Source organism: Podarcis raffonei, chromosome 8 (assembly GCF_027172205.1).
Source record: "Podarcis raffonei isolate rPodRaf1 chromosome 8, rPodRaf1.pri, whole genome shotgun sequence".
Taxonomy (NCBI): domain Eukaryota; kingdom Metazoa; phylum Chordata; class Lepidosauria; order Squamata; family Lacertidae; genus Podarcis; species Podarcis raffonei.
In genome coordinates this window covers 27,114,517-27,127,053 of record NC_070609.1, presented here as the reverse complement: position 1 = coordinate 27,127,053, position 12,537 = coordinate 27,114,517, and the positions used below count along the sequence as shown (strand labels likewise).

Below are 12,537 nucleotides of genomic sequence, written 5' to 3'. Positions count from 1 at the left end.
TGTATAGCTGAGTCCTAGGTGTTCCTCTTTTGCTTCCCGAGACTGTACAAATACTGCCACCTTGTGGCAGCCCTAGGAATACAGGAAGATCATCTTATGTCAAGACTGTACCTGCCTTTTCTTGGGAGACTAGCAGGATTCTCTTCAAATCCACCTCCTGAGAATCTTGGATTTCATGTTAAAACAAACCCAAGTTTCTAGCCCTCATGATTGCAGAACATGTTTTTAAAGTGTTTGGAGAGTGCAAATCTCAGAAGCCCAAAGGACTGCTGAACTGGATTTCTAACAGCCTTCAGGGCCCTGCATAAGCTCCCCATAATTAGTAGAAGCAGACTAAATTACGCAGACTGAATTATTCAGGGGAAAATTGGAAGAGATTGAATTCAAAAATTTGCCAGAAAATTATTTTCTGATAAATTTCAGCACAGCCCTAAAAACACAAGCAGAACCTGCTCCATTCCACCCTGAACCTTTTACTTCAATACCCTGTGATTGGTTTCCTCTTGCTTTCAGCTGCACCCCTAATCTTCAGCTACAACTGAAGTTGAATTCAACCTCTTCCATCTTTCTCCTGAATAGCTGGGGGACATTCAGTAGAATGGCGTCTGCAACTTTGTCACCCATGTATTTTGGATGCAACTGTGGATCCAGTCTTAAAGTGCTTTAACTGGCCAGTCTCCACTGGATATGGGAGGCCCCCTCTCTCATTGTCTGTTGATTCTCATATCCAGTGGAGACTGGCCACAGAGCAAATGGGGCAGCCAGCACCCAAGTACCCTGGTGGAACTCAGCAGGGAGGCGGATGGGGACAAAACCAAAATCAGTTGGCTCCCTGTCATTGACTCTGGCTCCCCCTACTGTTGGGCTCCCCACCTTCCACCCAATGGGCACCAGCCTACCACTGCTCATCCACCAAAAAGAACATAGAACAACACAGGAAGCTGTCTTATATGGAGCCAGGCTTCTTGGTCCATCTAGCTCAGTATTTACATTGACAGGTAGCAGCACTTCCAGGCAGGGGACAATTCCCGTTCCTAACAGCAGAGTTTTGTTCAACATCAAGTGAGCCAAAATTTCCCCAGAAGGAATATATATATATATATATATATATATATATATATATATATACACACACATACACAGAGAATTTTAAGAGACCATTTTTGCTCATTCCTGTTTATTATTATTATTATTATTATTATTATTATTATTATTATTATTATAATACAGTTGTCAATGAAAATCCAAAGAAAGATACTGCAAACAAGAGGGTCACCATGAACGGTCAAGGTAGGCATGACCCCTTTCTGCTCAGCATGCGGGCCAGAACCCAGGGAAGCCTGCTGAACTGCCCCCACTCACCCAGTCGCCAGCTGGTAACAAGGCAGCAAAAGGGCACCCCAAACCCAAAGGCCCTTCCTTGCTGGATAATGGTGCCAGCACTGATGGAGATACTTTGTGAAAGGAGAGTTGGATAATGGAGCATCTTCAGTGATGGACTCAAGAATGCAAAGCCAATGCTCTCTCCAGGCTTATCCATTCTTACCTTTCCCCTCGCTTTTTCCAGTTGAAATCTCTGCATCCAAGCATATATGTAAGCATGAGCTTTCCCTGTGAAAAGCCACTCTTTAGTGCTCAATCAGAGCAAATGTCAATTTGGGTTTTCCATGGATTGGCGTTTGCTCCAACCAAGCTTTGAAGAGTGGGTTTTCTCAGAGAAAGCACCGGAGCAAAAAGAAGGGTGCTCAGACACAGAGTTTTAAAGCACAGACCATGCATGGAAAGACTGGAGGAATGGTAAGTGTAGATAAACCCTGAGTCTTCCCTTGGTGACTTTCTGTTCCCTTGGAACAGGGCTGGGGAACCCATGGCCCTCCTGCTGTTGTTGGACTCCAGCTCCCATCAGCCCCTGCTAACATGGTCAATGATCAGGAATGATGGGAGCTGCAGTCCAACAACATCAGTTAAAAGAAGAAACTTTGGTAACTGAAGAATATCTGCTCCTGGGGCAATTGGGGAAGTTCTCATATGAAACTGCCTCATACTGAATCAGGCCATTAACTGGTCCAATCCAGTACTGTCTACACTGATTGGCAGTGGCTCCCAGGTTTTAGGCAAAGCTCGCTCCTGCATCACCTGGTTCTTTGAAACGGGTTGAACCTGGGTCCTTCTGTGTGTACAAAGTTGATGCTCTACCACTGATCTATTGGTCATTTCAAAGCCATGTCCCTAAGGCAGGAGTGGCTAACATGGTCCTCCAGATGTTCTTGGACTCCAACTCCCAGCAGCCCAGGTAACCAGCATGTCCAACGGTCAGGGACTATGGGAGCTGTATTCCAACAACCTCTGGAAGGCCACAGGTTCCCCACCCCCGCTGCCAAAGGAAAACCTTAGCAGGAGAGAAAATGTGGTATAGGGATGGACGGATAGATGAACCAACGAACCTAAGTTCCTTGATGTGAGTGGTAGTCTTAGGCTGTTGACAGGCTATGGATTAAGTGTCATAATCCCAGAGTCCAGGAGTAACCAGGACAATGAGTTGGAAGCTGCAGTGTCACTGGTTAAGACGTTGCATTCCTGGCTCTGAGTCTGACTCTGGTGATCAGCAGCTGACAGAAGCTGAACCTGAATCTCCCTGGGCGCCTTCCTGTAGGCTCAAGGAACCAAGTGCCGCCCAAACTGACTTGTCCATTCCATGGTGTAGGGAGTGTGGCAGGCAAGAGTCCGTGGAATGCAGAAGAATGCAGAAGACGTGCCCGTCTTTAGGAGGCTCTAGCTCCCCACAAGGGGATGAAGCCCAAGAAAGATGGGCTGGAGGCACTTCCAGCCCTCGTCAGGGCACGTTGCTCACTAGAAGTTTGCCTTGAGTTGTGTGACTGGAGCATGATGATAGCTGTAGCAAGATCTGCACCCCCAATCCTCCACTGTTCTAGATTGCGAGTGTGTATCTAGTGCAGGCATAGGCAAACTCTGGCCCTCCAGATGTTTGGGACTACAGTTCCCATCATCCCTAGCTAACAGGACCAGTGGTCAGGGATGATGGGAATTGTAGTCCCAAACATCTGGAGGGCTGGAGTTTGCCTATGCCTGATCTAGTGTAAGGCCCCAGTAGAGAAGGGGTCTCCATTTGGGGTTTTCAGTGATCAGCCCCTGGTCAGTCTCACCTGGCTCTTTTTAGACTATGCTCCTGCTTCTTGCCCAGTTGGGCTGATAGCCAGATCCTCCTAGGCTAGGAACACGGGAAGCTGATTTATACCAAATCAGACCATCTAAATGTCGGAGCCAAGCAGCCTGTATCTTAGGAAGCTGCCTTCTAGCAAGTCAGGTCATTGGCTCACCTAGTTCAGTAGTGTCTACACTGACTGGCAGCAGCTCCCTGGGAGTTCAGGAAGGTTTCTTTTCCAGCCCCACCTGGGGGTGCGGGGGTGGGTGGGTTTTGAACCCAGGACCTTCTGCATACAAAGCAGGTCCTCTACCACTGAGCTAAGGCCCTTTTGCTTAAGAGAGGGGGCTCCTGGGATTCGAACACCACAGAGCCATTCTTCAACTGCAAGGCCAGCCTGTCAGTGTTGGGGCGCCATTGCTGGTCCCATTAGGAAGGGTCTTGATGCAAGGATTTGTTTATTTCCTATTGAAAACCCTTGTAGACCGGTCATCCTCCAAGGACAAAATGCATGGAGCTATCCTATTCAGTCCTCGTAAGAACTCTACAAGGGAGGTTAGACTGAGAGATGGTCACTTGCCCACAGCTTCTGTGGCCGATCTGGGATTTGAACCCAGGTCTTCTCAGTCTATCCAACACACCTTTTTGACTCAGGATCCCCTGTTGCCTCCTCCACACTTTGATTGGACGCTTGGGTGATCAGCACTCAGGAGGAGGAAGCTTCCTTAGAAAACACATGAGTGTCGTGAAACCATGCAAGCCTGGAAAACAATGAGACTGTCCAACCTCTTTTCTTGCTGGGCAGAAAACCTCTGGCAGAAGCTTCAACCTGTCTATTTTTTTTATCTCAAGAAAGCAATGTTCAGAGAAGGGGAGAGATGGAATGGATATGGTTTGATACATGAGACACACACATTTGGGGCATCCTAATGTTTTGAGGGTTAAATAACACCGAGCTCTGGCCCCGGGACTTTCACATCATCTCTGACTGTTCTGTCAAAGATTCCTGGAGAAACGGGGTGCGGGGAGGCCAAAAACGCTTGCCCTGCATGGAAATAGGTTGTCTCTTATGTCACAAAGTCCATTTCTTTCACGTTCCTTCCTAGTTGCTCTTAGAGGCACTTTTGTTCTTTATCTCGGCCAGCTTGCTGGTCAGGAAGCTCCACTTGAAGGCCACCCCTTCAGCTTCTCGGAGGTCGTTGTCCAGGCTGGTGCAGCTGTCTTCCTCAGCCGCCATTTCTCCCGATGCTCCAGTGCCCTCAGACATCTGGTCTCCACTCTCAGCCTTCGAAGCTGCCTTTTCCAGAGCTGAAGTTTGCTGCCACTTTGTGGCAAAGACGTCCCAAAGGCCAGATGTCTTCTTTTCAGAAGGGGAGTCCTCTTCTGGCCTGGCTGCCAGTGGGCTGTGAAAACAAGAAGAGAATTCAGGAAGGAAAGAGGTGCAGGCAGTGGCTTTGAATGAACTGGTTCAGATTAGCTAATTCACATAATTCTAAAATCTCTGAATTATGCCTGTTCCTGTAAATTCTGGGCAAAATGACAGTGAATTAAGTTCCAGTGGAACTTTGGGCAATTTTTTATTCAGTTCAGTTGAATCCCACCCCCAAAGCACAATTCCCAGAGTTTCCTGGGAAGATGGACCGATTGTTAAACTACTCTGCAAACTGTAGCTGTGTGAAAGGAATAGGGGTCCCCCCAAAATATCTCAGCACCCTTAGTTACTTTCTTTGGGGAAGCCATGACTGTTTAAAGAGGTATGGTTGTGCTTTAAGTGTGTAGTACAGAAGGGGCCTGACTTTCAGATAGGAAGCCTTGCTCAGCCCTACTTGGAGAATGAACCTGGTAAAACAAAAAATAAAATAAAATAAAATAAAATATAGAATAGAATAGAATAGAATAGAATAGAATGAACCTGGACCTTTTGCATGCGAAGTCTGTGTTCTGACACTGAGCTAGGGTCCCTTCCGATAAGAATGTTTCAGGAGTGTTGTTGGTTCCGCAGCAGAAAGCTACCTATGCCTTTGTGGCGTTCTGTCTAGAACAGAGGTAGGGAACCTCTGGCCCATGGGCTGAATTAGGCCCAGAAGACCATTTCCCCCATTTCCCCCAAGCCACATCCACCTGCTAATCACCCAGATTGGGAGGTCCTGTGCAACCAACCTGCTTCCCCTAAGGATCAGACATTTTGCAGTAAGGAAAGTTATGGGGAAATGCACTGGAAAGTGTGGGATAACACGTCCTTGGGTGCAATTTATTGATGCATACTCAATTAACAGATTCTCAGGAAGCACCCGAAAGCTAGTTTCTAGAAAGGAGCAAGGATGGTGCTGCCCCACTACTTTCCTTTCCACATTTTCTCTCTCTCTCTCTCTCTCTCTCTCTCTCTCTCTCTCTCTCTCTCTCGATTATGTCTTTATTGTTTTAAAATAAACACATTTTTAGAAAGAAAAAAGAAAAACAAACAAACAAGCAAACAAACAATAGAAAAAACAAACAACAATATAAGAAACAACAATAATATAACAAACATCATTTATACACCCAACAATGCAAATAATTATGAAACTTTTGAAGAGAAAAATTAAAAGTGACTTCTAATTAGTCTCACTGTACTTTATCTATTGATTACCTTATACCGCACAGTTGCATATTTCTTATATAGTTTCTTTTTACATCCCTGCGAACTTGTATTTATACAATACAAGGGTCAGTCTAGTTCTGCCAAGAGGTTTCCTTTTATACCATAATTTTTTAAGTATTCTTTAAAAATTCTCCATTCCTTATAGACTATTTGTTTTGTTTGGCCTCTTATCCTTCCCGTTGCCTTTGCTAGTGGCAGGTATTCTACCATTAGGATTTGCCAATCTTCCGTGTTAGGTATTGTTGTATTTTTTCAATTTCTTGCTACTAAAATTCTGGCCGCCGTTATCCCGTACATGTCCACATTCTCTCTCTTCTAATGTCAGCTTTCTCCTGCTCTTTTCCTTGCCAACTGTAGGCAAGAGAGGAGCCAACCCTGGGAGGTTTAAAAAAAAAGAGGGAAAGGAAACTATACTGTAATTTTCTTCTTCCTCAAAACATGGCCATGAGTGTGTGAGTAGGTGGTGGCTCCCTCTTAGCCCAGAGTGTGGGGCAATTTGAGGGCTGGATGGAGGTTCTCCGGCCACGAGAGCCTGTTGTGGCTGTGAGAACCAGCAGCAATTTTAGGCACTCAGAGGCTTCTGTGGATATGCTGCAGTGGGAAACTTCTCTGTCCCTTTCAGCCAAACTACCATGGAAAAGTTGTGATTCTCATGTGATAAACAGAGTCTTGTGAACTAGCTGGTTCTTTGAGAAAGAAACATTGGGGAGGGGAGGGGTGGAATTAGGGAAGGATTTCACTTACTGGTCGGGACAAGGCTCAGGAGCCAGCAACTTATGTTCGTCTTCCCGGCTGAACAAAGATGAGACACTTCTCCAGCCTTTGACTCCAACACCCTGGACCTGCAGAGGAAGATGGAAGAGGGAGGGAGATCAGGGTCTACTAACCACACCTAGGGCCATATGTGCTAGATAGTGGGAAATTCCTGGCCCTTTCCCTGAAGTTTTAGCTTTCATTTAAAAACAAAAAGTCAGTCTTTATTCCTTTTTACATGTGGAGCTGAAACGAAAGGAACAGAGTGCTGTGAGTATTCAACCCAATTGCTTAGCGAGAAGTGCTGCAGTCTATTGCTTTCGCTGTGTGCAAAGCACTAGGATGACTGACAAGCCTGTGGACACTTACTAAACTTATTATGCTGCTGACTTGTAGGGGGTGGGTGGCTGCTTTCCATTGAGAGCCCCTCCCCATACCCAGTATTTCCCCCGTTTCCCCAACACGATGACCACACATTCATATTTCTGTCTGCAGTCCATTAGCCCTCCCAGGAAACAACAGGCAATTGAAATTATTTTACGAGGTCATGGCTCAGTGGAGCTCTACATAGACCACAGTTTAGATATGTTTCACACAATATTCAGTGGTTCTCATGTGGTCTTTTCAGGAGGATGCACTCAACGTTTTTGCCCTCGTCTAAATTTTGCTATACATTTACGTATGTAATTTAATATATCTTTAAATATAGTTTCTCATAATTATTGTTAGTATTATTTTAAAGGCTGATACATGCAGAAATGGGGTAGGGTGGAATTATGAACGAACAGATAAGCAATTGACACTCACTGCAAATAAGTTGACCCCCGCCCCATATGTAACAGCCATATGCTGATGCATACTGAACACAGCCTGTTTGGGGTGTGTGTGTCAGTAAACATCTCATTTTTGCTAGTTGCCTGCAGTAGAGGTTGGTTCTTTGGGGTGAATGGGGCATTGCCTCACCAACCTCAGTCTGCCCTCAGCATTCTCACCTACAAATCAGTCCATTAAGTGGCATCAGTCACTAGTTTTAGTGTTGCCTGGTAGAACTCTGCAGGAAGGAGGATGGGGACATTGTCTCTGGTGCCACCTATTGTTAGGCTCCCTGTCTTCTGTGCAACCAGCCCCGATGGGCACCCACCAACACAAGTTACCTGAGACCTGTCAGTCACTCAGCAAACCACACAATACAGCATTAGTGGGTTGATTGGCTGAGGCAAGCATTATGCCGGCCAGGCCTGCTCCGGGGTCTAAAAGGCTGCCACCTAATGCAGCTCCAAGCTCAAAAGCAACTTGAGTTCTGGAGAGAAATAACTACTGGTCCTTACCCGCCGTGCCAGCTGAGAAACAGGATTTGACCCCTCCTCTGTCAGCAGGGTTGAGTCTGTGGTTTCCATCAGTTCAGGGTTATCTCTCTGAAACAAGAAATCAGCTTCAGGAGTGCTGGAGGAGACTTGATGGAATAGTCCAGGTGTAGCCCTTTTGGACTACACTCTACGGCAGTGTGGAAAAAGCTTTTTCCTGCTGGTTATTAAACCACTGTGTGCATTGTAGCTCTGTGCACCCTTAACAAACTACAGTTCCCAGCATTCTCTGATAAAGTGGTATAATAGTGCTTTAAATGTATGTTATGGGTGTGGCCTCCTGTTCTCCCTCTGCTGCCTGCGTTTGCCAGTCTCCCTCCACCAGTTTCATAATGTAGTTTCTGCCCTACCAAAGTCAATTTCCTTTCTAGTAAAGCCTTAGCTTTTTGTCAACTAATCCATTAAATAAATCACTTCAAACATTTCAATCAGCTAAAAAAAAGGGGGGCAATTATCGGCCAGCAGGTGTTTATTTACTTATTAGTAAACATTTAATTATTTCCAATACAAGCTCTTATACAAAAAAAATAACAGATGGCAAACTCCATCTTAGAAGAAGCATTCTGTCATGTATGAGAATGAATGGGAATGCCTCCCCTCAGACAATGGCTTTTATGTACAAGACAGACTCATCTGTGTTATCTGAAAACAAAGAACGGACTCTTTTCTTTCTTTAGATCTATGCTTCTTTCTTTAGAATTCCCCCCCCCATCACATTTCTTAGATTTAAATAGCCAGCTTTCCCCAAACTTGTGCCCTCTGGATGTCACTGGGCTGCCAACTTCCATTTACCTCAGCCAGCATAACAAATGGTATGGGATGATGAAGTCCAGCACAACACCTGAAGAGTGCCAGAAGTAGAATCACAGAATCATAGAGTTGGAAGAGACCACAAGGGCCATCGAGTCCAACCCCCTGCCAAGCAGGAAAGTAGGTTAATGAATAAATGGATCAACTAAAATGCATGTGATCACGAGTTTTCTTTAACCAGGGGGCATGACCCCAGTTCATAGACATCTTATTCTTCCCCATAAATCAGGCACAGAGAACCTATGGCCTTTCAGATGGACTACAACTCCCATCATCCTTTGTCTGTGCTGGCTAGGGCTGATGGGAGCTGGAGTCCAGAAACATCTGGAGGGCCTTAGGTTCCCCTTGCCTGCCATAAATTAAGAGAGGGCAACCCATTGCCTGCTGCTACCCCACGCTCAATGACCGAAGGAGGGGAAAGGGCCCAGCTGAGGATGCTTCTACCTCATCCTGGAGTTCCTCTTCCGGCAGCTCTCCACCAAGGGTCTGTAGAACTTTGGCCTTGTAGACCTTCCAGAATCCCTGAGTCATCCTGGCAACAGCCCCGCTCACTCTCAGGTTCTTCTCCCAGGAGCTAGAGGGTCACACAGTAAGTAAGCCCCTGAGATCCCGGCAGTTTGGAAGCCTGGGGGCTTACAGTCCCCACTTTGGATTCTCTTCCAAGTCTAAGCGGGTCAGGTTCCGGTTGCCATTGGGCCTCTGTGCCCAGCTGCTTCGGAGACTCTGCAGGGAACCAGGAGCTCAGGCAGATGCTTGTGCGCCCTGCAAATTCACACCTGTCACTGGCTGCCTCTTTCTCGGATCTGGTGTCTTCATTAAAATTTCAGAAGCTTCCAATGTACATCTCAAAGAACTGAGAGGAATCGGATCCATGACTGACCCAGAATACCAATGAACTCCGTCAATGAAGGCCCCTGGAACAGATGAAAGTGCTGTGGACACGGATTCCAATAATCTGACTCCTCCGATCACCCTTTATGCATCCCATCTCCAGACTCTTTTGCCAAAAAGACCCGCTGGACTTCTTTCCATTCTGGATTTGAGACGTGAATCTTTGTTAGTTAGTTCTCTCACTAACATTGAACTTACTGGCTGCACCCTTGCTTGGTGTAGAGTCCTCTCTTATTCAGAAGAGTGATGTGCTCCCCTCACAGCTCCTGAGTCCCCCTACCACCCCCATGCAGAATCTTCTACTTTCAAGTCTTGAGGAAAGCCTCATTCTGGCAACGCTATGCTCTTGTATTACTCTCCATTGTCTGAGTCCTGTAACTGATCTCCAGCGAAAAAAAGGACTTTGGAATGCGGTAGCTCAGCAACAGGCTCTCAAAATAGTGCCTGGCAGCTAAATTATTTCTTAGGGCTGATAGCCTCGCAGACCTGTGTCGTCTTCTCCTTTGCAGATTTAGTTTCTGCCTTAAACAGGAAGCTTCGACTCCAGCCCCAGAACAGCTTCGTGCAAGTTGCAAACAAGGGGTGCTGGTTCTTTGCTCGCTGTTAAAACTATCAAGCTCTCCTAGCTCCTTCACCCCCAACTCATGCTCCGATTGTAGGAGCAATGAAAGGATGGGTTGTCTTTCCATTGCCCATCTTTCTTCTCCCCGCGGCTAATGACAGATGCCTGTCTGCTGCCTTTACATGCCTGTAAATGTATTATTGATTTCCCGGCCTGGTGCAAGTAACGTGATCGCGAGTAGTTAACTGACTGGCGGTTGTTCCTTTGTCCTGCTCTGACAGCCGCATCCTAAATGCACAAATCCATATTGGCTACACTTGATGCTGCCGATAATGCTCTACTGTGTGCCTCTCCCCGAGTTGAGTTGCGCTGGGAACAGTAGTGCTCAGGGCAGTGTGGTGACCCACAGAGTTCTCGTCCTTCAAGGATCACTCAAGTGAAACCACTGTTGCTGTGTGAGTGCTTAATTCAGGACAGGAGGAAAAAAATATGGCAGGGGTCAGATTTGTGCCTACAAATCACATCCTATGTATTAGAACTGGAGACACAATGCTGTTCATAAACTCAAAACAAGCCGATACTTGAACAAAGGTTCTTCATCCAGGGTTGACTCTGGGCTTAAGGGAACTCTCAACATAGTAAAGGTAAAGGGACCCCTGACCATTAGGTCCAGTAGTGGCCGACTCTGGGGTTGCGGCACTCATTTTGCTTTATTGGCCGAGGGAGCCGGCGTACAGCTTCATGTCATGTGGCCAGCATGACTAAGCCGCTTCTGGCGAACCAGAGCAGTGCATGGAAACGCTGTTTACCTTCCCGCCGGAGTGGTACCTATTTATCTACTTGCACTTTGATGTGCTTTTGAACTGCTAGGTTGGCAGGAGCAGGGACCGAGCAACGGGAGCTCACCCCGTCATGGAGATTCGAACCACGACCTTCTGATCGGCAAGTCCTAGGCTCTGTGGTTTAACCCACAGCGCCACCCACGTCCCTTCGCCACCCACGTCCCTTCTCAGCAAAGTACCTACATAGAAACATAGGGAACTGCCATATACTAAGTCAGACCATTGATCCACCTAGCTCAGCATTGTCTAACAATGACTCATCAGGGTTTCAGACAGGGGACATTCCCAGAGACTGAACCTGGGACCTTCTGTTTGCAAAGCAGTTTCTCTACCACCACTGAGCTGTGGCCCAGTGGCAGTGTGGATGGGCTTATCCAGAAAGGTTGATGCTCCCTTGGCAGGTAGAGGCCAGGTGGACACTATAGGTGGTATCCATATTAGTGTTACTCAGAGTTGCCCCACTGAAATTAATGGACCTGACTAACTTCTTGCCATCATGGGATGGCTGTTTCCAAAAGAAATCAAGGGGAGGAGAGGGGCTTTCTGACCTTCACAGTTGAGGTATAAAAGATTGAGGGGGGATTTGCTAGGTACAAAAGTCATTAGCTTTGACGATACTTTGGGTATTTTAAATTGACCTACTGGCGAGCGTTATGCTCACTTAAATTCCGATGTGTAAAGTGAACTGTTAATTTCTTTAAAAAATAATTTGCAACACAGTTGGGGAAAATTTATAGATAAGCTATTCAATAGCCGCTATGCAGCTTCCTGTACCAGGCAAGTTCTGTTCTAAGAAAATACAGATATGGTAGAAAAAGTGAGAAAATTTTCACTGCAAAACTAATAGTTACCACCACTAGTTAAAGTTATACACAAAATATATCTAAGTGAAATGTTAATTGTTGATTTATTTAGTTTTACTGTTGTGGCGGTATTGTATTAATATTTTTTAATAATTTCTTTATTTATCCCCTCCCCATCTAGCTGGTTTGCCCCAGACACTCTATTGTAATAGGTCTGTGAGTGCTAAATGCCTGGGCTCAGGACCATCTGGAGGGCACCACATTGGCTATCCCTGCTTAACCCATGGGGAGGTGCATTACATTTCCCTCCTACGCAGCCCGGCTCAACCTTTATCACATGTCTCTCACACTGCAACATCTTCCCTAGTTAATTTTTGGGGTGGGGAACCAATCCAGGATGGATTTAGGGTGTGTTCACATTACTGCCTCTGAGCACAGTGACACTGCTGTTTTTTCGATGTGTTTCACAGTTCTTTCTGCACCTAGGTGTTCACATCAACAGGACTTCATTAGTGTCAGAATGAATTCTCAAATAATTGACTGCAGTAATTCTACATAGACATTAGCTACTTTTTACTCTGTGTTTCATCTGTAGATTGTAGTTACAAATATGCCATTTTCTGAGAACTGCTGTTGTCAAACAGGAGAATGAATTAGCAAACAAATCAATAAACAGCATTTGTTTAACTTCACTACTGGGGAAGCCCA

The 12,537-nt window shown here is 46.0% G+C and overlaps 1 protein-coding gene across 2 annotated transcripts; it reads right to left on the bottom strand.

The window, feature by feature from the left end:
* Positions 1–1,610: 1,610 nt before the first annotated feature.
* On the bottom strand, positions 1,611–10,782 carry C8H1orf232 (chromosome 8 C1orf232 homolog). Of its 2 annotated transcripts, XM_053398714.1 has the most exons (4): positions 9,176–10,777; positions 7,886–7,972; positions 6,549–6,646; positions 1,611–4,566 (listed from the first exon to the last, which is right to left on the bottom strand). In XM_053398714.1, exons 1-4 carry the CDS (start codon positions 9,260–9,262, stop codon positions 4,266–4,268), a joined length of 573 nt encoding a protein of 190 aa, XP_053254689.1. In that variant the 5' UTR covers positions 9,263–10,777; the 3' UTR covers positions 1,611–4,265. The 2 variants fall into 2 exon arrangements, with proteins under 2 accessions (XP_053254689.1, XP_053254690.1); XM_053398715.1 differs by lacking the exon at positions 7,886–7,972 and having other exon boundaries at positions 9,176–10,782.
* Positions 10,783–12,537: the final 1,755 nt, after the last annotated feature.

What these genes read in the sequence shown, in the direction of transcription:
- C8H1orf232 (XM_053398714.1), bottom strand. Translation starts at nt 9,262, where the DNA reads ATGACTCAGGGATTCTGGAAGGTCTACAAGGCCAAAGTTCTACAGACC. An exon ending in AAGAGGAACTCCAGGATGAG is followed by an intron (nt 7,973 to 9,175) that starts GTAGAAGCATCC and finishes TTCTTGTTTCAG; the next exon opens with AGAGATAACCCTGAACTGAT. An exon ending in TTTCTCAGCTGGCACGGCGG is followed by an intron (nt 6,647 to 7,885) that starts GTAAGGACCAGT and finishes CTTCCTCTGCAG; the next exon opens with GTCCAGGGTGTTGGAGTCAA.